This window comes from Canis aureus, chromosome 16 (assembly GCF_053574225.1).
Source record: "Canis aureus isolate CA01 chromosome 16, VMU_Caureus_v.1.0, whole genome shotgun sequence".
NCBI classification, from domain to species: domain Eukaryota; kingdom Metazoa; phylum Chordata; class Mammalia; order Carnivora; family Canidae; genus Canis; species Canis aureus.
This window is the reverse complement of record NC_135626.1, coordinates 42,300,680-42,325,894: the sequence shown is the minus strand read 5'-3', so window position 1 is coordinate 42,325,894 and position 25,215 is coordinate 42,300,680. Positions and strand designations below refer to the sequence as shown.

General features: G+C 38.0%; 1 protein-coding gene across 8 annotated transcripts in view; it reads left to right on the top strand.

Annotated features, from left to right (window-relative positions):
- The window catches only part of GPATCH8 (G-patch domain containing 8), a 117,292-nt gene that overhangs the window by 32,130 nt on the left and 59,947 nt on the right, over nucleotides 1-25,215 (top strand). For 4 of the 8 annotated variants that reach the window (XM_077853512.1, XM_077853514.1, XM_077853513.1 and 1 more), the window contains 2 exons: nucleotides 4,475-4,492; nucleotides 7,034-7,106. Coding sequence is in view for 3 of the 8 variants with exons in the window: in XM_077853511.1 (XP_077709637.1) it covers nucleotides 7,034-7,106 (73 nt within the window). In the remaining 5 variants the exon portion in view is untranslated. The remainder of the gene's footprint in view (nucleotides 1-4,474; nucleotides 4,493-7,033; nucleotides 7,107-25,215) is intronic. The other 4 variants (XM_077853511.1, XM_077853509.1, XM_077853510.1 and 1 more) reach the window with 1 other exon arrangement.

Below are 25,215 nucleotides of genomic sequence, written 5' to 3'. Positions count from 1 at the left end.
AGCTAGCTGGATTAGTATTTTGTATTTGAAAAATAGTTTAACTTTTCTGTTTTATTTAAATGTTTCTTTGGGTTATAGTTTAAGAACAGATAGCTGTCAAAAGCAAGACCTAACATATCTACAAGGTACATGATTAATAGTCTTACATACGCTAATTAGACTAAATTTGCAGTTTATTACTCAATAAAGATTTTTTTTAACTCTAATATTTAACGTTTTAAAAGCATTTTAGGGCTACGTGTAGTTTAAAGTTTTTGGAAAGTTCCTTCCGTTGGTGTGTGAGACTAATGCTGTTTTTCCTCTCACACTGTCCAGGATTTTTTCTAGCACATGTCATAGGAAGAATGCTATCAGAAGACAATCTGACTGAATAGTCATTGTTGAGTAATCTCAAAGAGTAGGAGTGGAATTGATAAGTGCTCTATTTATTAAATAGTATTATCTTCTGCACTTAGAATAATGAATGGTATAGTCCTTAGACTGAATGTTTAATTATTTTTATACATAAGTGTATGTTCAGAGATGTATATTAATAAACTATACTTGTAATGAAAGTTTATTCCTGAAACACATAAGTAAATATTATTAATTATGGTAGTTTAGGTAGTAGGAGGAGCTTCAGAGCCTACATTGTGTTAGATGGAAGTGGGGAACACACAACACAGGAGGGATTTTATTTCTATTACCAAATCACTTATGGACAAATTGAAAGTTTATAAAGGATTTTAAAGAAACTTGTGCTAAAACAATTGGCATGAAAGTTGATATTGAGGTATCAATTCCCCTTTCCCTTCCACCTCCCCCCAAAAAGGAAGTGCCCTATCACCTAAGGAATGCCCACCAAATAAGCGTGTCTTAGTTATATGGCTGACTATATTGAACTCTCTTGTTCTTAGGGGGAAATGGCATTACTTCTCACACATAGAAAGTCTCTGCTGAATTAAAATCTTTCTCTGCAGCAATATCTATTGAGAGGTGCTGACTGTTTTGCTACAGCATGCAACTCAAAAGTGGCTGGAAATAATGCAGCTTTGGGAGTCTACAGATCATTGCAGGAGCTAAAGGTCTAGTCTTTTTTTTTTTTTTTTAAAACAAAGGTAATCTGCAGCAGCTGGTAACCGTGGAAGTCTCTGCACAGGTTTGTGCCAAGAAATATGCCTGTGTGAAAGGTTATTGTGAGTATAGGATTAAGGTCTTTTTCTTTGGTAATAGGGTAAATTTGTTGCAAACCAACAAGATGAGGAATGAAATACAAAGACTCAATAATGCATTATGCTTTTAGTAAACTTTGAAGCCTAGATTTGCTAGTGAGATGATACAGGTATTTCCATTGCAATCAGGAAGTGTTGAAAACACCTCAAAATCCAGCATTTGTAAAGTATTTCATAATCTTTGTTAAAAAGTTTTATTTCCCCTGCTTTATTTCAACCAACCAAATATCTTTCAATAAAATTTTTGATCAGGAATAAAACTTTGTTTTAAGAAAATTATGAATTGCCAGACAACTTGATTATCTGAATTACAGAGAAGATGGAAAGTATTATTTTACCCTTATTACAAAGAAACTTTTTAGAGCTTGAATTTTAAGTTATTGCTTAATGATGTTTTAAAGTCCCAGTCATTATAATTATATCCTCTACATTCTTAATAAGGATAAAATACTTAGAAAACAAAACTTAATTTAAAGCCGTAGCTCAGTCTGGAATTCCACCATGGTTCCAAGAACTGTGGCTGGTGTGATTTAGGATATATGGTTTTTATGGCCTTTGTCATAGAATAGGAGAAATGAGATGGGGGCAGAAGGCAAAATACCTGCACTATAGTAAAATATGTTGTCACCGTTGCAGTTGGAAGTAAAACTACCACCAGCCGTTAGTTGGTCTTTGTTTTACCTGATTAAAATCCCGTGTTTATAGTTGTTAGGTTGACTGAACAGTTTTTAAAAAAATAATGTAAGTTTCCAAACTCCAGTTGCTGATGTTTACTTTGCTCATGTAGGGATTTAGAAGTATATGTATAATTGAGTTTTGTCCTGTTGCATATCTGTTTAGATCTGTGGACTCCACTAGTTCCAAACTGTAACTATAAGACTGCTGATTTGACATTTAGCAGTGACCATATGTGGACTGCACTATAAATAATGTGCTTCTTGGAGCTGAATGGTGTAGCATTACTATATGGCTTTTCTCTCTAGTCTTCATTGTGTCATCTGTAGTGAGCTATAGATTTTTTGTTTCGGGAATTTTTACAACTTGTTGTTTGCATGGGTTCACCTAGTAGCCTTTGGTTTTTGCTTATAGAATCTTTTAATACACAATCAGCAAAGCTTACAATCCACTCAAGAGACTTACTATTTTTGTCACTGTTGAAAAAGGGCAAATGGTGTAAATTTAATGTGGCTGTCAACTAAAAGAAAATTGAGTGAGGAGTTAATATTCATCCAGTCACGGACATAATTGTAGTATAGTTTTCTCTTGAGACATGATATTCTGTTTCCTGCTATAAAAACTGGAAATCAGCCTCTTACAATAAAGTAAATTTTTATCTGTATTTTGGCAGGCTCCCATTATTCAGATTGGTGGTACTATTGCCAAAATGGTTATTGTTACTATGATGGAATATAGCTTTATGGAGAAGAGAAAATTTCTTGGGAAAATTTTCTACTCCATAGTTAATAATAGAAATATTGAGGAATGGCTGAAACAATAATGAGGTGTTTTTGTTTTTTTCTGGTATTGTGTTTCAGCATGTCAATAGTTTATAATACTTATATTTCTTGCTTTCAGAGATCTTCCCATTTAAAAATTATATTCTCCTTTCTTACACATACAGTAGAAGGGAACAAAGGGTAAAAATATAGCAATTTATTTATATGTTTGTTTAGAAATAGAAGAGAAAAAAGTCCAACTGAGGTGATAGGGGTAAAAAAGTTTGGATTTTCAGCTCAGTTTCTTAGTTTGACCAGAAAGAAGAACTTCATGTCTAGCCAAAGAAAATGCCACAGTGCCACCATTTTGGTCTTGGGCACAGAGAGGAACAAATAGCTTGTGAGAACTCTGTGAATCAAGTGGAAAACCAGTTTTTTGGCTGTGTCCCTTGGGCAAAGGTCAGTTGCTTTATCAATTAATTTAAATTTAGTATTTGCCTTAGGATGCCTGGTTGGCTCAGTTGGTAGAATATGCAACTCTTGATCTTGGGGTCATGAGTTTAGTCCATATTTGGGATGGAGTTTACTTAAATATGTAGGTAGATGAGATAGAATTTCTTGACAGTTCTTCCATGTACAATTTATAAGCAGCCTGTCATTGTCATGCCCATTTGTTATAAACCAGACAGTGTTAAAATTTTCTTCTATTATTTTTAGTTCTATGAGATTATAATTAAATCTCAAATTATATATTTTATTTTAAAATAAAAAACTGAAATTTTTTTTTTTTAGTTACTACTATAGTGACTGAAACAGTAAATTGTTACTATTTCAGAAATTTAATGCTCATTGCCCTTGTTATGTCTGGATTACCTATTTGGGCTTTAAATTACTTCAGTTTATTCCTATAAGTAACATCCATGGGAATAATTAGCAAAATCACAACTCCAAAGAGAGGAGATTATTATTTTCACAGGCTTACGAGGGAGTCCCTTGTTCTTTCACAGTGAGCATTCAATGAACATTTTGATTATTTCAGAGCTAAGCAAGTCTGCTTTGTTTATTTTGTTTTAAGGTATTTTGGTGTGCCTTGCTTGTGTTATCCATCATCCCCTAAGCCTATTGGATTTTTGACAAGTATTTATAAAACTTTTTTTTTTTTTTGATAGGAAAAGGGACCAAACTGAATACTAGCCCTTTCTGCAGAGTCACAGAGCTGCCTTTTTTTCCTCCAAAAGTAGGTAGTCTGGAATGATAGGAAAGGTCCAGATTTTCTGTATTAGCCATTCACTTAATCTAGGATGTGGTAAGGGGAAGAGCTTCTGGGAGAGATATGTCCATTGTTTCTGTTGCCTTTTTTGTAATCATAAGGACATAGAGTGGCATGTTAATAATTTTAATATAGATCCTGACATTTCATTCCTTATTCATACTTAGGAAAATAAACTTAATTAATGAATGATTTTCACCTGAAGTTTGAAAAATGCCACTACCATTTTGTATCAGTAGCTTTTTTTTTTTTTTGAGGTGACAGCCATCTTGAGTGGTTTTGTAAAAGTGGTGCTAATGTGTATAATCCTAAAGTTTTCTTTTTTCTTCCTCTCCCTTTAACATTTGCTTTTCCTTTCACTGTTGTCAGTCACAACACGCTGCTCTTGAATCTCTCAGCTGGTCTTGACTCGTGGATTTACTTATGCTTTCACTCTTCTTTAATAAATACATTAATTGCAAGCAGTGAATTGAAAACAAGACAAAAAAAAAAAAAAACGACCATTAGTGATTGGACAGTTTCTTACTTTGTGTTACATTTAACTGTTCTTTTGACAGCCCAGTTTTTAAAGCCAGGTTCGTATGGAAATGCTTTCACTCCACTTGCACTGCTTTTGGAAATAGCATACTGCTTCATCTGTCTGTTTATTTTAGTGCATTCATAATATAACACAGTCAGCATAATGTCTCATCTCCATTTAGCCAAAGATTGAGTTTTCTTAAAAAAGGGAGCAACAGTTTTTGTCAGTGTGGTTTAATACCCTAAACCTCTGTGTCAAATATAGTTAAAACATCAGATTATTATTAAAGATTAAATAATAATTTAGTCAACTACATAATCTTAAAGGCATTCTGCTATCCTTGTCCTTTGCATAGTTTCACTTGTAGAAGTTATGATACAAAATAAGGATTTTATGTACAGGTAAGTTTATATCTTCATAGTAGTATAAGAAAGACCTTCTTCTTTCTTCTTTCTTCTTCCTTTCTTCTTTCTTCTTTCTTCTTCAGATTTTATTTATTCATTAGAGACACAGAGGCAGAGACATAGACAGAGGGAGAAGCAGGCTCCTCAAAGGAAGCCCAATGCAGGGCTCAATCCCTGGACCCAGGATCATGCCCTGAGCCAAAGGCAGATGCTCAATCACTGAGCCACCCAGGCATCCCAAGATTTTTAATTTATTTATTCATGAGAGACACCGGCAGAGGGAGAAGCAGGCTCCTCGCAGGGGGCCCAATGCAGGGCTCAATCCCAGGACCCAGGATCACACCCTGAGCCAAAGGCAGACACTCAACCTCTGAGTCACCCAGGCATACTGTAACTTCTATTTTATTTTTTTATTTTTTTAAAAATATTTTATTTATTTATTCATAAGAGACACAGAGAGAGAGGTAGAGACACAGGCAGAGGGAGAAGCAGGCTCCCTGCAGGGAGCCCGACGTGGGACCCGATCCCAGGACTCCAGGATCACGCCCTGGGCAGAAGGCAGGTGCTAAACCGCTGAGCCACCCCGGTGTCCCTATAACTTCAATTTTAGAAACAAATTTTCTTTTTTTTTTTTTCTTTTTGGAAACAAATTTTCCATTATCATTTGCCTTATTTTTTGTTTTTAAAGAAGTATCCTGATCTTTTCCCCACTGCTTGATCCGTTGCAGGTTTTTTGTTTTGTTTTGTTTTGTTTTATTGTTTTTTTGTTTTTTTTGTTTTTTTTGCAGTTTTTGACTTTGCAGTTTGCATGTCATAAACTTGTGGAAGGAAATTGTCCTTCACTGTCCCTCCCCCACCCCCACTTAAACAGAACATTGGGAGGCTTAATCTTCCTCTTCTAACTTACTATCAGCAAAGATAACCGTAAAATAATTTTTTCTTTTATCTGCAATTCTAAAGAGCATTTTATCATTGAATATGGAACTAGAAGAAAAAGCAGTTTAATAGGAGCTGCTTGATTTTTTTAAATCAGTGATTTATGGCTTTAGCTTTCTAAGATTGGTTCAGGAAATAGATTATTTTCAAATGGTGATACCGGGTTAGTACTATAAATTACATTTTAATGCATATAGAACAATTTGTTTATTATTTTTAAATGTTTCCCTTTAGATTAGTTTAGCAGCGTTTTATCTGATGTAGTTAATGGTTATTTTAGTTTTGTCTCCATATTTCACAGTATTTGTAAAAAGCAAATGGGACAAAGGTATGCAGAGGTTTCTAAGATCTTGAACCCTTACACAGAGGCTGACATTAATTGTTGTTTCTGGTGTCTTTTCATACAATTTACATTGAAATACCTTTTCTGATGTGCTCCTAGGAAGATGAGACATTATGTATATTGGTTTTTTCTCCCCTACATGCACTAATGGTTCTTTACTGTTAACTTATTGCTAGGCCTGTTTCATTCTAACATTTTAGCATTTTTGTTAGATTACATGTTGAAATGCATCACTCAGTCTGTGCTTGAGCTCATTTTATTTTTCTGTTTAATCAATTTAATTTCTTGTTTTACTAACCTCACTGTTTTTTCAGTTTAATATTGGCTGCATGCTAGTTAAATATTTATATTATATATATATTAAAAAAACCAATCAAGTCTAGCCTGGATTTTGCTCTGATTGTGTTTTCATTTCTAGTGGTGGGGCAGTCTTACACTTACAACTTACTGTGTATCATGAAAGCCTGACACATAAACAAAATAACTAAACACAGTGTAGATTTTCTTTAAAAAAAAAAAAAAAAATCTTAAAGTGGTGCTGTCTAGGTGGTGGATATGATTGTATAAGTACCTTGATTTTATGCTTTTTAATGTTAGTTTTAAACTTCATAAATGTATTCTTCCCCCTTTCCCCTTCCCTTTATTCTCCTTTTTAAAGTGTTATATACAAAAGTTGCCCGGCACACCATCAGAAAGGACCCTTACCCTTATGTTCTTACCATATAAAATACTGGCCAGCATTTCTTTTTACATTAATGCCCCTTTAATTGGGCACATTTACCCTATTATTAGCATCTTTTTGCATGCATATATGTAGAATTATCTCTTGCTCATCACCTGTTTAAATGTCACTAGGAAGGGAAGAATATATTATTGGAATATTTTTGGTTTGTCTCTCTGTTCTGTCTGTCAGGATAATATTGGACATCGCTTACTCCAGAAACATGGGTGGAAGCTGGGCCAGGGATTGGGAAAATCTCTTCAGGGTAAGTTTTTTAAATATACAAAAATAAAGAAAGAAAAACAATGTTTTTGATTTGATCTTATGCTTGAATATATTTATTGTCTTTTTTTGGTCTGGGCTCTCCCCCCTCCCCACCTTTTCTCCCTTAGAACAGTCTATATTTTTCCTATAACTGTATTTTAAGTTACTGTTAAGCTAATAGTTTGTAAGGATAAGCTGCTGTGTCATGAATACTTTCAGGTCAACAATTCTGAATGTATGGTTGAACTAGTTTAAAATTTTTTTGTTGGGGGTGATGGGTGGGTAGAGTAAAAGAAACACAGTCTCAAGAGTGTGCTTTCTTTTTTTTTTTTTAATTTATTTTTTATTGGTGTTCAATTTACCAACATACAGAATAACACCCAGTGCTCATCCCGTCAAGTGCCCCCCTCAGTGCCCGTTACCCATTCACCCCCACCCCCCACCCTCCTCCCCTTCCAACACCCCTAGTTCGTTTCCCAGAGTTAGGAGTCTTTATGTTCTGTCTCCCTTTCTGATATTTCCCACACATTTCTTCTCCCTTCCCTTATATTCCCTTTCACTATCATTTATATTCCCCAAATGAATGAGAACATACAATGTTTGTCCTTCTTGGATTGACTTACTTCACTCAGCAAGAGTGTGCTTTGTGTCATTTAGCAACGTTGTATTTTGGCTTTAACAGGGGAATTTAATTTTTGCCTTTCCAAATTCTCCCTGAAGCTGGTGATTGCCCTGGTTCTTTTTCTCTGCCATCAGAATCCATGTAGTAGTAGAGAGAAGACAACCCACATGAAACATAAAATGGAAGCAGAGGTTTATTTCCTACAGCTCTCTAAGCCAAGGTCATTTCTCAGATTCAGATCAGGCTCTGGAAAATACATGGCTTAAAGTTTCCATTGTATTTATTTTTTTCTTTTAACTAGTAAACATGTGGATAGAAACAAAATACTAATACTTCTGCATTTGAGTTCTTGTTAGTTGGAAACCAACTCCATTCACTTTTTAGCTCCCTCATGTTAAAGAGCTACTGTTTATTCATCGCAGATGTGAACACTACCTCAGAAATAATGGGAATCATTGGCACTTCTACTTCTGGTCATTGGGGGGCGGGGCGCTCATTGTATAAAGAAATCTTTGGGGAGAGGTGTACTTTTATTGACTAATTCTTTGAAGTTTGGAAATAGATTTTCACAATTTGAATGGGAAGGCTAATCAGTTCAAGTGTGTGTGTTAAGGGGCGCAGGACAGGGCATAAAGCAGGACGTTCTAGTCTTTAAAACCTTTGCTATACACACACACACACACACACACACACACATAATTTTGTGTATTTATTTATTTATTTGGGAGAGATAGAGTACTCGCCATGGTGAGGGGGAGAAGAGGGAGAGGGGCAAGCTGACTCCTTACTGACCATGGAGCCGGATGAGGGCTTGATCTCACCAAAATCATGACCTAAGCTGAAACCAAGAGTCAGACACTCATACAGCTGAGCTCTCCAAGTGCCCCTAAAACCTTTGCTTTTTAAATTATAATTCTATAAGTTCTATTCAGTGGTGATACAAAGGAGATGCTCAATAAATATATCTCAAATTAGTATCTATTATTAAGCACATATCTATTTTGAGGGAGGAGATAGAAAGATGTGATTACCATTAAACTTGTTTTCTCAATGGCTTAAGAACTCATTGCATTCGATACAAAGAATGCAATTGAGAGCAGTTTGTCTGACAAAGACCATGGATTTGTAAGAGTCCAGAAGAGAGAGAGAGGGTAATCAGGACTGAAAGGATAAAATTTGTCTCAGTATTTTACAGAATTGTTAAGTGTTAGGTTGATAAAATTAAATGGAGGTGATTGCTTAGAGGAAGTTCTGAAGTCTGGATATGATCTTTACCTACCATCTTTACATTCCTCCTATTCAGAGATTCCAAGGAGCATTGTTGATTGATACTTTTTGTTCAGGCACACAAAGCATTAGAATTTCAGGGCATTTCATAGGGGCTAGCAAATCTGAATCCCAGAATTTTTCATTTGTAAGCATCAGAGACTTACTTACAAGTACACCTAGCAGAGGAAAAGAGAAAGTGAATTTAAGAAAGGAGAGGTAATTGAATACTCATTTTTCAGTGATGGAAAATTTTTAATTACTTTTTATTTTATTTATTTATTTACCTTTTTTTTTTTTTAACGATTTATTCATTCATGAGAGACACACAGAGAGAGAGAGAGGCAGAGACACAGGCAGAGGGAGAAGCAGGCTTCATGCAGGGAGCCTGATGTGGGACTCAATCCCGGGCCTCCAGGATCACGCCCCAGGCTGAAGGCGGAGCTAAACCACGGGGCCATTGGGGCTGCCCACTTTTTATTTTTATTTTTTTTAAAGATTTCATTTATTTGATATAGAGAGTGAGAATGAGAAAGAGAGCATGAGTCGGGGGTGACAGGGTGGACAGAGGGAAAGGGAGAAGCATGCTTCCCATTGAGCAGGGAGCCCGTCTTGGGGCTCAATCAATCCCAAGAGTCTAGTCAGGCACCCAGATGCCCTGGAAAATATTAATTTAATTTTTATTTCATTTTAAGACTACTCTAGAATTTTGGTTTTTAACATTGAGCTCCTTGATAAGAGAGGAATTTTTTTTTAAATTTATTTATTCATGAGAGACACAGAGAGAGAAAGAAGCAGAGACACAGGCAGAATGTGAAGCGGGATCCATCCAGGGAGCCCGATGTGGGACTTGATCCTGGGACTCCAGGATCATACCCTGAGCTGAAGGCAGGCACTTTAACTGCTAAGCCACCCAGGTGTCCCAGGAATTTGGTTTTAATCCATATCTTAACTCTATCTCCACAGTTGCAAGCATATAAGCATTCAATAACTCCTAAGTCTATTATCTAAATTACAAAGGAATTTGAAGCTCATCTCTTTCTTTTTTCTTTGTGATAAAAAAAGTATATAAAATTACCATTTTAACCTTCCCCCTCCCCCCATCTTTAACCATTTTAAAGTACAGTTCAATAGTGTTCACTAAATTCACACTGTTGTGCAAACCTACCTGTTTTGGAGACGCCTGGGTGGCTCAGTGGTTGAGCATCTGCTTTTAGCTTAGATTGTGATCCTGGGGTCCTGGGATCGAGTCTTACATTGGGCTCCTTGTGAGGAGCCTGTTTCTCCCTTTGCCTATGTCTCTGCCTCTCCTTCAGTGTCTCTCATGAATAAATAAATATATCTTAAAAAAAAAAAAAGCCTATCTGTTTTGAACGGCTAGTACAATATCTTTACCCTGGAAAAGAATAGAACCTTATTCTCTTGCCAGCATTAAAGGTTGAGTTTAATTGTCTTATAAATGGCTATTTTTTTTAGTATCAGATTCAGCAGTGTGCATACTTCCCTTTCATAGATATTTCTATAATACCCACATGATCTGACCTAGAATGTAGCCACATTTAGGGCATGTTGAGGTAATTCATGACATTTTTTTCATTGTACCAAACCTTTGCTATAGATAACCACTGAAGAAAGCTCTGTTGATCTAGTGAAAGTGATAATGCTTTTTTAGTATTGCATAGACTAGTCACTGCCTGTAATTCCTGGGGTCACAGCTTTGTAAATTCTTTCAGTTCTTTTTATTTGATTTTAGGGCTCTGACATATTAAACATAATGATCATTTAAGTTTAAACCTGGTTCCTTCAGGATTTCTGGTTAACATTTAAATATTTCAACCAAGAACGCCTGGGTGGCTTAGTTGGTTAAGCATCTGCCTTTGGCTCAGGTCCTGATCTCAGGGTCCTGGGATTGGAGCCCTGAGTCATGGACTCCCTATTCAATGAGGAGTCTGCTGCTTCTTCTCCCCCTGCCGCCCCACCCCCCTCACACTCTGTCTCTGTTGCTCTCAAATAAATAAATAAAATATTTTTTTAAAAAGTTATTTCAGGATGCCTGGGTGGCTCAGTGGTTGAGCGTCTGCCTTTGGCTCAGGGCATGATCCCGGGGGTCCTGGGGTTGAGTCCTGCATTGGGTTCCCCTCAGGGAGTCTGCTTCTCCCTCTGCCTATGTCTCTGCCTCTCTCTCTGTGTCTCTCACGAATAAGTAAATAAAATCTTAGAAAAAAATTATTTCAGCCCATATAAGGTTTTTATAAAGAGTGTCAGTCCTTAGAAACTACAGTGCAAATATCTTGTCACTAGGTGGATTGGGGAATAGGATATGCTGACTCTATAATGAGATTATCTGTGGCAGAAATTGGATTTATTTTTGTAGTTGAATTTCTTTTATTCTTACCATTTGTTCTCCCTTGGTATTAAGATATTTCTAAAGTTTAGAAAAAGAACTTTATTGTGTGTGGCTGATAAGTGATTGCTAGTATTAAAAAGAAAAAAAGACTTGTAGAAAAGATAGGTTGATAAGGTATCTGACGGGAACAACACAAAGAAAGGCCTGTTGATAAATATGTGGACAATTGCTTATTGTAGAAGCAGAAGATACTTAATTTGGAATTAAGTGACAGTTTTGTGGCAGTTGGACTAGATGTATCTCTTGAAATTGTTTTAAAACCTTTTGGCAGCTTTAAAATAGAATGGAATGCAGCTCAAAATCTTTACTTTGCTGTGAAATGTTTAGTCAGTAGGTGTAGCCCAGAAGTGGGGGTACTTGAACTTCTTTGTTGTCTAGGTGCTTTTTTTTTTTTTTTTAATTTTTATTTATTTATGATAGTCACACAGAGAGAGGCAGAGACATAGGCAGAGGGAGAAGCAGGCTCCATGCACTGGGAGCCCGATGTGGGATTCGATCCCGCGTCTCCAGGATCTCGCCCTGGGCCAAAGGCAGGCGCTAAACCGCTGCGCCACCCAGGGATCCTGTCTAGGTGCTTTTCAGTGCTTTTACTGATTATTATATTTTATTTTTTAACAAAAACAAAAGGTCAGCCCCTGGGAGAAATGGATGGGTTCTGATACTGTTTCATATCTCACCCAGTCTAGAAGATTCATTCAGTAACAGACAACCAAGAAATATTTACTGAATTAATAATGTATTCTAGCTATACTAGCTGTAAATAGCATAAGCCATGGACGAAGTACGTAAGAAATTGTTCCTGTTTCCCCAAGTCTTGCTCTTTTTTTTTTTTTTTTAAGATTTTATTTATTCATGAGAGACACAGAGAGAGAGGCAGAGACACAGGCATAGGGAGAAGCAGGCTCCATGCAGGGAGCCCCATGTGGGACTTGATCCCGGGACTCCAGGATCACGCCCTGGGCCAAAGGCAGGCGCTCAACCGCTGAGCCACCCAGGGATCCCCAGTCTTGCTCTTTTAAACAACTCTAGATCTTTAATGGTTTCTTAAGTTTATACTTTTATGTATTCTTTTCATGCTTAGAATTAAGTATGTGATCAATTTGAATTTAATTGATCACTCCAAGTTCCTTGAATGTGGGGATTCTTGTCTGGTTTTGTGTAAAAGTACTTGGTGTAGGATGTGAAGGCAATGTGAGCAGCATTTAGAAAATATAAGATCGGGCAGCCTGAGTGGCTCAGCGGCTTAGCGCTGCCGTCAGCCCAGGGCGTGATGTGATCCTGGAGGCCTGGGATCGAGTTCCACATTGGGTTCCCTGCATGGAGCCTGCTTCTCCCTCTGCCTGTATCTCTGCCCCCCTCTGTGTGTGTGTGTGTGTGTGTGTGTGTGTGTGTGTGTGTGTGAGATGAATGAATAAATAAAATCTTAAAAAAAAAAATATAAGATCTAGGTTTGAGTTTGGCTCTGCCACTTCAAGTAAAGGACAAGTTACCATCACAGTTATTTTTTCATTCCAGTAAATGGGAATTAAAATCTTTGCTCATTTATTCACAATTATGGGGTGAAGTAAATTAATGTAAATGATGAAATTACTTTGTAAAAACTGTAAAATGCTAAATAATTGCTGATAAGTTATTAATACCTCTCGTATTTATTTAGATGTTTTAACTGAATTGGAGATAACCCATCTTTGGATCTTTCTCTTCCTTTTTTTTTTTTCAAGACTTTATTTTTAAGTAATCTGTACACCCAATAATAGGGTTTGAACTTACAACCTGAGATCAAGAGCTGCATGCTCCACTGACAGCCAGCCACGTGCCTCCCATCTTTAGATCTTAATCAGAAACCTAAATGTCATTTAAAAAAATAGAGAAGCACTGTCTTGCTACTCTGTATTTCCCAGAATTTACAATATAGTAGCCATAATGTGCTCAATATGTGCTAGATAATTGACTTTCAGATCTGTTTTTAATGCTGCGTGCATTTTAGGGTCCCTAAACCCCTAAGTTTGGTGTCTATGTCACTAATTCCTAGGTCATTAGTTACTGCCACTTCTGAGCCTAATTCATAACATCAAAGAAGAGTCCCTGAACAGTGGCATTGGGAAACCTGGATACCAACTCATAAAAAAGAAGTTGGATCTACACTGTGCTACCTTACCCTAACATATATTCTGGATGATTAAAATATTTAAATGTTATAAAAAAAAAGAAATCATAAGATCACTAGAGTGTGCACTGGGATATTTATGATTTAAAAAATAATGTTGGAGGGGAATCTGGTTGGCTCAGTCAGTCAAGCGTGTGACTTGATCTTGAGGTCATGAGATCATACCCCATGTTAGGCATAGAGCTTACTTTAAAAAAAAACAACAACAAAACATTGGAATGAGGAAATCTTTTCTGAGTTTACTCTCAAACCCAGAAGCCATTTTTAAAAAGGATACATTTTACTGTATTTCATTGCAAATAAAATAAAAAAAAATATAACAAACTGGGGGAAATATTTGCAACATCTCATTATAGACAAAGGACAAATTTCCTTCATGTATTTATCTGTTACATGAAAGACAGCCTAAAGAGGAAAGGGGAAATGATATGAACACTGCTTATAGAAAAGTAACACAAATAGAATATTCTCAGTTTTTTCTTTTTTTTTTTTTCAGTTCTTTTTTCATAATAGAAATATGCATTTTAAAAACCATGAGATAGGGATGCCTGGGTGGCTCAGCAGTTGAGCATCTGCCTTTGGCCCAGGGTATGATCCCGGGGTTCTGGGATCGAGTCCCGCATTGGGCTCCCAGCGTGGAGCCTGCTTCTCTCTCTGCCTGTGTCTCTGCCTCTCTCTTTGTGTCTCTCACAAATAAGTAAATGACATTTTTTAAAAAACAAACCAAATGAGATATAGTTTTTCGCTTTTGCATTGGAAAGGTTAAAAAAAATTAGCCTGGTCATATTGGCTAATTGATGTAAAGATGGGAAAACATCTTTACATCATAGCCAGTGAGCATATAAATTGGTAAACCACTGCAGAGGAAGGTCTGAATTACTTAAAGATTAAAATGAATCCTGAGGCTCCTAGGTGGCTCAGTCAGCTGAGTATCTGGATCTTGAATTTAGCTTGAGTTGTGCTCTCAGAGTGGAGGGATTGAGCCCTGTTTTGAGCTCTGTACCTTCAGTAGAGAGTCTGCTTGGAGTGCTTTCTCTTTCTCCCCCTCTGCCCCTCCTCCCCTCAAAAAAATAAAAAATCTTCTAAAATAAAATGCATGTATCCTTGGGGTCAGCAATTCTAATTTTCTCCACTTATTCTTTGAAATGCACAAAATAATTTGTGATTGACGTTATTATTTTGTGATAACTAAACATTGGAAACAGTCCACCATATTTCATTGATTCCAGGACATTTATTTTGTATTTTATTTTATTTTATTTTTTTAAAATTTTATTTATTTATGATAGTCACATAGAGAGAGAGAGAGAGAGAGAGAGGCAGAGACACAGGCAGAGGGAGAAGCAGGCTCTATGCACCGGGAGCCCGACGTGGGATTCGATCCCGGGTCTCCAGGATCGCGCCCTGGGCCAAAGGCAGGCGCCAAACCGCTGCGCCACCCAGGGATCCCTATTTTGTATTTTAATAGAGAGGTAAGATTAAATGCATCTTATTAATGGCATTATAGTTATAATTGGCAGCTTTTAAATTTCTTTCAAGCATATAAAATAGTGTGTTTTATGGTTAATGGCATTTTGTTTTTTTTTTTTTTGTTTTTTTTTTTGGTTAATGGCATTTTGGATTAAAGAAATAGAATACCAGGATTGTATAGAGGGAAACTATGATGCTTTAAAAGGATTGAAGTAGTTTAGGATGTATTCGTTATATGTAGAACAATTTCCAAGGAACATTAAGTAGAAAAACAATATGCAGAATAGTGTGTGATATATACTAAACTACCATTTGTGTTAAATTATATACACAGATACATGCGTATGTACTGGTAGACACACATCTCCTGCTTAAAATCAGTATTTTTCCCCCTAAATCAGACTGTGTGAAAAGTTTACTTGGGTACCTATTTACCTTTATTTATTTATTCATTTATTTATAATTTTATTTATTTATTCATGAGAGACACAGAGAGAGAGAGAATGGGAGAGAGAGAGAGAGAGAAAGAGAGAGGCAGAGGGAGAAGCAGGCTCTACGCAGGGAGCCCGATGTGGGACTCGATCCTGGGTTTCCAGGATCATGCCCTGGGCTGAAGGCAGCGCTAAACCACTGAGCCACTCGGGCTGCCCTATTTACCATTATTTAATGTGAGTTACCTGTCAACCCCAAAACAGCAAATTTTCAAAGTATAGGTTCCTTTTTGTGATTAAAAAAAAAATTATTAGGATATAAAGTGCTTAAACATTTCCTCCTTATTGTCAGATAATTAATATGGTTGTGTAGTAACATGTCTGTCCCAAAACTTAAGAAGCTTTTCCAGAGTTCTACTAGTGTATGTGGAAAGTATTTTTATGTTTCTCACATATATTTTTCTTAAAAATACTGAATTAGATTTTTGAGAATGAAATGTAAACATTTTACTATTAAAAAAATCATTGAATAATACTATGTTGAGAGCCATGAACTGAGACATTCCGCTACAAAACCTTAAACAGGTACATTCTGTGAGATATACCTGTACATTTATGTTTGTATTTGCTTGACTATGCAGAGAAAAAAAAAATCCTTGTCAAGACAGATTCTGAAGGGAAACTAAGTTGCTTTTTACTGTATTCTTTTAAAATTTGATACACTATGCTTACTATTTAGAAATATAAAAATTGGGGCCCCTGGGTGGCTCTTAGTTAAGTGTCCCAACTCTTTTTTTTTTTTTTTTTTTAAGATTTTATTTATTTATTCATGAGAGACACAGAGAGAGGCAGAGACATAGGCAGAGGGAGAAGCAGACTCCATGCAGGGAGCCTGATGTGGGACTTGATCCCAGGACTCCAGGATCATGCCCTGAGCCGAAGGCAGACACTCACCCACTGAGCCACTTAGACATCCCTAAGTGTCCAACTCTCTTGATCTCAGCTCAGGTGTTGATCTCAGGATTGTGAGTTCAAGCCCCTTGTTGGGCCCCACGCTGGGGGTGGAGCCAACTTTAAAAATCTGTATATAGAGAAAATTACTTTGAAAAACAGTAGGCAAAATTAAAGCAGAGTAGTAGAGTAGGGTTTGTTTCTTTGGTTTTGTGTGTATATCCCTTCCCTTCATCTCTGCTCTAATTTAATTTAGCAAATAAGTGGTAAATATAGCTGGGTAGGGCTTATATTTGCTAGTCATAACAGTGTTCTTACTACATTTTATGACTGGAGAAAAACTAGACTTGAATTCAGTACACCAGAATAGAAATATGTAGTGTTATAGTTTAGGATTTACGGGGCACCTGGATGTTAGTTAAACATCTAACTCTTGATTTTGGCTCTGGTCATGATCTCAGGGTTCTGAGATGGAGCCTGGTATTGAGCTCTGTGCTGGGCATGGAGCCTGCTAAAGATTCTCTCCCCCTCTCTGTGACCCTCTCCCATTCCTTAAAAAAAAAAAAAAAGAAAAAAGAAAAAATAGACTTTATTGTTAAACTAGAATGTTGATCTTTAAAACCACACTGACTTCCTAAGAGAGATCATTCTTTAGTTGATAAAAATAAGCTCTCCCGCCCACTTTTTAAGATTTATTTTTAAGCAATCTCTGTACCCAGTATGGGGCTCAAACTCACAGTCCCAAGATCAGGAGTTGCGTGCTCTACTGACTGAGCCAGCCAGGTGGTGTTCCAGTAAGCTCTCCTTTATTTATTTATTTTTTTTTAATTTTTATTTATGATAGTCACACAGAGAGAGAGAGAAAGAGAGGCAGAGACACAGGCAGAGGGAGAAGCAGGCTCCATGCACCGGGAGCCCGACGTGGGATTCGATCCCGGGTCTCCAGGATCGCGCCCTGGGCCAAAGGCAGGCGCCAAACCGCTGTGCCACCCAGGGATCCCAGCTCTCCTTTAATATTATAAATGACTGATAAGTTTTGTGAATAGGGTCTTTGTAAAATCTAAGTTGTTGTCCTTCTATATTAGTTTCCCTTTGAAATTTATTTTCCTTTGGGAAAAGGATATTAGACTTAGTACATATTATGTTCCAAACATTGATTTAAATCTAAGTATTTTCTATGTTCCACTTAATGAAATAAATACTAGTATACTCATTGCATAAATGAACAGTTTTGGAAAGGTTATTATTTTTTTTTAAGATTTATTTATTTATTTATGATAGACAGAGAGAGAGAGGCAGAGACACTGGAGGAGGGAGAAGCAGGCTCCATGCAGGAGCCTGATGTGGGACTCGATCCTAGGTCTCCAGGATCAGGCCCTAAGCTGCAGGCAGCGCTAAACTGCTGCGCCACCGGGGCTGCCCTGGAAAGGTTATTATATAGCTACTGAGTCTCTGCCATTCGAGTATAAGCATGACTTTGGAATCAGTGTCCCTATATATACCTTTGCCCTTCTCAGAAAAAGCTGGTAACTGTAAATAAGAGTAGTTGGGGGGATCCCTGGGTGGCGCAGCGGTTTGGTGCCTGCCTTTGGCCCAGGGCGCGATCCTGGAGACCCGGGATCGAATCCCACATCGGGCTCCCGGTGCATGGAGCCTGCTTCTCCCTCTGCCTGTGTCTCTGACTCATTCTCTCTCTCTCTCTCTCTGTGACTATCACAAATAAATAAAAAAATTTAAAAAAAAATTAAAAAAAAAAAAGAGTAGTTGGGGGGGGGGTGACAGACATGTAGCTCCCCCAGCATGAATGTATGGATTGTCAGAAGGGCTTAGTTAGACTTGAAGCTGGTCTAGCTGACCTTCTGAATGGGATTTCATTAATATGAACAAGAGGAAGCCCATTTAGTAAATAAAATTAGTGAGAATTGGCAGTCTGCAGTAAGAGGTCTGAGTCTTAGGGCTGGACTAAAAAGGAAGAGGGATTAGAGGAGAGGAGGGGAAAAATGAACTCAAATTCTGTATGAACTGCTTGTTTCACAGTATAGAGATCATCACATTTAAAGGATACATCAGAAAACATTAAATATATGTTGAGGTGGTGGCAAAATAACTAGAAAAGAAGTGGCAAATTTTTCAAATGAAAATTTGGAATAGTTAAGTATAGAAAGCTTTTTTATTATTCTAGTGCTTTTTTTTTTAATTTTTATTTATTTATGATAGTTACACAGAGAGAGCGAGAGAGGCAGAGACACAGGCAGAGGGAGAAGCAGGCTCCATGCACCGGGAGCCCGATGTGGGATTCGATCCCGGGTCTCCAGGATCGCGCCCTGGGCCAAAGGCAGGCGCTAAACCGCTGCGCCACCCAGGGATCCCTCTAGTGCTTTTTTTTAAAGTGAATCTGGGTAAACTTATTTTTCTTTTTTAAAGATTTTATTTTTTATTTTTTGTTTTGTTTTTAAGATTTTATTTATTTATTCTTGAGAGAGAGGGGCACAGACACAGGCAGAGGGAGAAGCAGGCTCCATGCAGGGAGCCTGATGTGGGACTCAATCCCGGGACTCCAGGATCATGCCCTGGGCCAAAGGGAGGCGCTCAGCTGCTGAGCCACCCAGGCATCCCAAAAGATTTTATTTTTAAGTAATGTCTATACCCAACATAAGGCTCAAACTCAAAACCCTGAGACCAAGAGTTGTATGCTCTTCTGACTGAGCCAGCCAGCAACTCTTTTTTTTTTTTTTTAACTAAGAAAAGAGAGTGGACCACTTAAGAGAAGCAGATAGGACATTATCAAGGTAGATTACTTTTAAGGAGGCGCTCTGGTGAAGAATTACATGGAATTATTTGTACACTTATTGAATATTTCCTATGTTCAAGAGACCATTAAAAGAATATACATAATATTGTAAGACACTGCTCTTACTGCTATTTATTTTAGGAGTTAAGGGTGGGGAAATCTTCGAGTAAACGCTGTAAGTCCTCAGAAGAAGGGAATGACTAGGGAAGACTTCACAGTGAAGTCTTGAGGAGGGAAGAATAGATATTACCAAAAACAGGAGATACTGATGTATACAAGTGATTACAGTTAGCAAAGAGTAGGCATAGCTGGCTGGAGTAGGGAATGCCCATAGACCTTTCATACAGCATGTATATATGTATGCATGCATGTATGTATATATGTATGTATGTATTTATTTCTGCTTTTATTTTTAAAGTTTATTTTTAAATAATTTATTTAAGAGGGAGAATGTGTGAGCGAGAGAGCATAAGCAGGGGAACAGCAGAGGGAGAGGGAGAAGTAGATTCCCTGCTGAGCAGGGAGTCTTATGTGGGACTTGATCCCAGGACCCCAAGACCATGACCTGAGCCAAAGGCAGATGCTTAACCAACTGAGCCATCCAAGTGCCACTTACTTATTTGACCAGCGCACAATCAGGGGGAGGGGCAGGGAGATGGAGAAGCAGGCAGACACATAATAGACTGAGCTGTCCAAGTACCCCTCCAGATATTTTTTTTGATGTTGAACCTTCATAATATAAAAGGTGGGGTGGGGGTTGGTGGATGACACAGTTGTTTTCGTTGAAGCAGAGTTCTGGTCTCCAAGAACAGTTTGGAAACTATAAGAAGGCGGCAGTGATGGGAAATTGGTTTGAATAGGCACAGAAATAGAGTGTTTACTATGTGCTAAGCACTTAAAAATACTTAATTCTTAAAACAAGTCTATGAGAATTTTGTTCTCATTTTGCAGAAGAAACTGATACTTCAAAAAGCTTAGTAAGTTGCCCAAGGATAAACAACCAGTAAATGACAGTATCAGAATTCAAATCTTGGTTTTTTTCCACACTCCAACACCATGCTCTTAACTACTCACACTGAATGAATTGTTAATACTGCTCCCAATTTAGACTTCATTTTGTAAGCCAAAGGCAGTTTTTGATCAGAAGAGAGACTTTTATAGCAAAAAAGATAATTAAAGATAATTTTACCTGGATCACCTGGGTAACTCAGTGGTTAAGTGTCTGCCTTTGGCTCAGGTCATGATCTCGGGGTCCTGGGATCGAGTCCTACATTGAGCTCCCCACAAGGAGCCTGCTTCTCCCTCTGCCTATGTCTCTGCCTCTCTGTGTCTCTCATGAATAAATAAATAAAATCTTAAAGATAATTTTACCTAAAATTGATTTTACAGATGGAAAAATTTGGGTTTAGGATTTCTTTTTTTTTTTTTTTAATTTGTATTTATTTATGATAGTCACCGAGAGAGAGAGAGAGAGAGAGAGAGAGAGAGAGAGAGGCAGAGACATAGGCAGAGGGAGAAGCAGGCTCCAAGCACCGGGAGCCCGACATGGGATTCGATCCCGGGTCTCCAGGATCGCACCCTGGGCCAAAGGCAGGCGCTAAACCGCTGCGCCACCCAGGGATCCCAAGGGTTTAGGATTTCTAAATGTCTTTGTGATAGCGCTGAAACCCAGCCCTAAATTCTGATTTGCGATCTATTGTTCTTTCCAATACACCTACCAGGATATTTGTGGTAGAAGTTAAATAGTAGTATGATCAAAGTATGTCTGAAGATGAATGGAAGACTGTTTAGAAAGTTGTCTGGGTATGAGTTGATGAGAACTTAGAGTAGAGTGATGGAAGTGGAAATGGAAAAGAAGATACAGTGATGAAGGATAATGAAGCAAATCAGGAAGTATAGTGTACAGTTCATGCAGGTCTGTCTGGCAAGCTCTTGTTCACTGGGTTTACCTTTTAATCATTTATAATAGTTACTAGCATTTATTAAGTATTCAGTGAGTGCTTGCATATGGATTGTCTAATTTAAATCCTCTTTCAGGTGTAGATACCATTCCTGGTTTTTAGATGAGGAAATTGACATTCTGAGCAATGCTTTGCTCAAGAACTTAGAGCAAATAAGTGGTAGAATAATGGTGCCAAAACTGTGCTTTTAATCAATATGCTGTAGTCTGTGGTAGCTCACCTCTCTGTTCTGGAAAGATATGATGGTGAGCAATGCAAGTATTACAGAATTAAAATACACAATAGTTATTCTGGCCAAAAAAATTAGAGATAGTCTTAAGGCACTTGAAGTGATTATATATTCTTCATGATTAACATAAATTTTTATAAAGTCAGTAGAAACTTTTTTAAAAAATATATTTTTTAAAGATTTTATTTATTCATGAGAGACACAGAGAGAAGGCAGAGACATAGGCAAAGGGAAAAGCAGGCTCCCCACAGGGAGCCCAATGTGAGACTCAATCCCCAGACTTGGGATCACACCCTGAGCTGAAGGCAGACACTCAACCACTGAGCCACCCAGGTGTCCCTTTTTAAAAGATTTTATTTATTTATTCATGAGAGACATAGAAAGAGAGGCAGAGACATAGGCAGAGGGAGAAACAAGCTTCCTATGGGGAGCCTGATGCAGGACTCAGATCCCAGGATCCTGGGATCACACCCTTAGCCAAAGGCAGATCTCAGCCACTGAGCCACCCAGTCATCCCTAAAGTCACTAGAAACTTAAGGCTAGATTGCTTGGTAAGAAGTTTGGCTATATTTTAAGAGATGGTTGATAATTGGTCTCCAAGGCGGGGGTGAGGGGGATGCTATAACTTCTGTCTCATATTTGAATTTCTTTCTTTATTGTTTCTTACGCTTTATATTTCTCTGGTGGAACTTTTTTTAAAGGTTTATTTATTAGAGCAAGCAAGCGTGTGTGTGAGAGAGGGGCAGTGGGGGAGAGAAAGAAAATCAAGCAGATTCCACACTGAGTGCAGAGCTCCACAGGGTGCTCAATCCTAGAGATCACAGCCCGAGCTGAAATCAAGAGTTAGGAAGCTTAAACAACTGAACCTCCTCCCCGCCCCTGCACCCAGAGCTTCTGAAAAAAATTTTTTAAGATTTTATTTATTTATTCATGACACACACACACACACAGAGAGGCAGAGACATAGGCAGAGGGAGAAGCAGGCTCAGTGCAGGGAGCCTGACATGGGACTCAATCCCAGGTCTCCAGGATCACACCCTGGGCCGAAGGCAGCACTAAACCACTGAGCCACCCGGGCTGCCCGAGCTTCTGAATTTTTAAAAAGGAACCAGAAATCTAGATTTTTTGGTGTATTCCCTGCTTAATAAATATTGGCTCAAAGTTTAAAATAATTTGGGAGAAACAAAACATATAGAAGACCTAAATTTGAGCCACTTTAAGGTTACCACTTTATGATCTCATTTGAAATTTGACCCGGGTTTGAATTTGAGCTCTGTAACTAGTAAGCAGTGTTTCCTTGCTATACTCTCAGTATACCTATATTTTTTAAAGATTTGGAGGTGTAAGGAATTGAGCATGATGGTTTATGACTTTTATACCTGTATACAATTTCATTTTCCTCCTCAGTATGTAGAGTGGGAGATAATGCCACCTAATAGATTGAGAAATTTAGATGTTTATCCACGATCAAACTGCTGAGTCTAACAACTATGTTTATAAACACACAAGTATTTTGACCTCTACTCCAGTAGTATTTCCATCAGGCTTTATGGTTCTCCAACTTTCATGAGCCACAGAATCACTTTGGGTGCTTTGTTAATAATGTAGATTCCTAAACAGCACAACTCAGCAGGTCTGGGGTAGGGTTCAGGAAATTACATTTTATTTTTTATTATTTATTTATTTATTTTTTTTTAAGTAGACCTCGTGCCCAGCATGGAGTCCAAATCAGGGCTTGAACTCAAAACCTTGAGATTGAGATCTGAGCCAAGATCAACAGTTGGGCACTTAACCAACTGAGCCATCCAGGTGCCCCCAGGAGATTTCATTTTAAACAAGCTCTCCCAAAGAATTTGCTCTGGGCCATGTGAATAAAATAAGCTCTTGAGATGGGATGTGTGGGTGGCTCAGTGGTTGAGCATCTGCCTTCAGCTAGGGTTGTGATCCCGGGGTCTGGGATCAAGTCCCCACATTGGGCTCCCTGCAGGGAGCTGCCTTTTCCCTCTGCCTATGTCTGTGTGTGTGTCTCTCTCTCATGAATAAATAAAATCTTTAAAAAATAGGGATCCCTGGGTGGCGCAGCGGTTTGGCGCCTGCCTTTGGCCCAGGGCGCGATCCGGGAGACCCTGGATCGAATCCCACGTCGGGCTCCCGGTGCATGGAGCCTGTTTCTCCCTCTGCCTGTGTCTCTGCCTCTCTCTCTCTCTCTCTCTCTGTGTGACTATCATAAATAAATAAAAAAAAAAAAGAAAAAAGAAAAAAATTAATAAAAAATGAGCTTCTGAGAAAATTACCTTCACTAGAACAAGTAGGGTAGACTTGGTTCTTTTACTATATCTAAAATGTATTAGTGATTTGAGGTCTGAATTAGTGTAATGCTGTTTATTTTTCTTTATAGTCTAAGCCTGATTTACATTGTTTCCTACCCTCTAACTTGTGGACTTCTTGCCCTTGTTGCCCTGGGTTAATTTATGTGATTTTTTTTTTAATTTTTTTATTTATTTATTTATGATAGTCACAGAGAGAGAAAGAGAGAGGCAGAGACATAGGCAGAGGGAGAAGCAGGCTCCATTCACCGGAAGCCCGATGTGGGATTCGATCCCGGGTCTCCAGGATCGCGCCCTGGGCCAAAGGCAGGCGCCAAACCGCTGCGCCACCCAGGGATCCCAATTTATGTGATTAAGATGAAGCTGGTTTATGTAGAAACTGGATTTCTTAGGCAAGAAAGTGGAATGTCCAAGAAACTTTTTTTTAAGATGTATTTATTCTACACCTCCACTGGAAGGAGGGGAACACAGGAGACAGTGTCTCAAGCAGATGCCAAGCTGAGCATGGAGCCCTAAGTTGAGATGGGAGCCCCCAACTCAGGGCTCCATCTCAGGACCCTGAGATCACGACCTGAGCCAAAACCAAGAGTTGGATGCTTAACCCACTGTGCCATCCAGGTGCCCCTCCAAGAATCTTTTTAAACGAGCAACTTAAATGTATATAGAGTATATAGTGTGGTAGTGATTTCTTTTTAACTAGAATAGTCCAATCGGGTAGAAATAGTTGAAAATATAAAAATTCACTAGTGAACTCAGTATTTGATAAATAGGAATTAAGAGGAGACAGAATTGCTTTCAAAGCTGTATGGAATCATAGATTTTAGAACTGCAAGGAAAAAAAAATTTTAAGGTATGACCTAGTATCTTTGGACTCATAGCAGAAACTCCAAAGGAAATTAGGGGGATTTTGAGTAATCTCAATCTACTATGCATTCTGAATTTTTTCTTATATTCCATGTGGACTTCATCTGTTACAAATTTGACACACTATGGATTAGTACCTTGTTCTTTAGTACACATACATAGCTGCTGTTGTCTTCCAGGTGGCAATAATAGTAAAATAGTAAGCATTTTGACAATGTTAAATTTATTTAGCTTTTTTTTTTTTTTAAAAAGATTTTATTTATTCATAGAGACAGAGAGAGAGAGAGGCAGAGACACACAGGCAGAGGGAGAAGCAGGCTCCACGCAGGGAACCTGACGTGGGACTCGATCCCAGGTCTCCAGGATCACACCCCGAGCTGCAGGCGGTGCCAAACCACTGCGCCACCGGGGCTGCCCAATTTATTTAGTTTTGCTTAAGCTAAATATATTTTCTTAGATGATTTGAACTCTATGTTTAATTTGGAGAAGATTTTGCTAAAATTATGCTTAAGTTCATTCTTTTGCCTTGGGTTTAATAGTTATGTAACATTGCTTTTCAAACTCAATCTCATTTTGTTAATGGAATGATATATGGGAAACATTTTTGGATGATTCTTTGGTTAT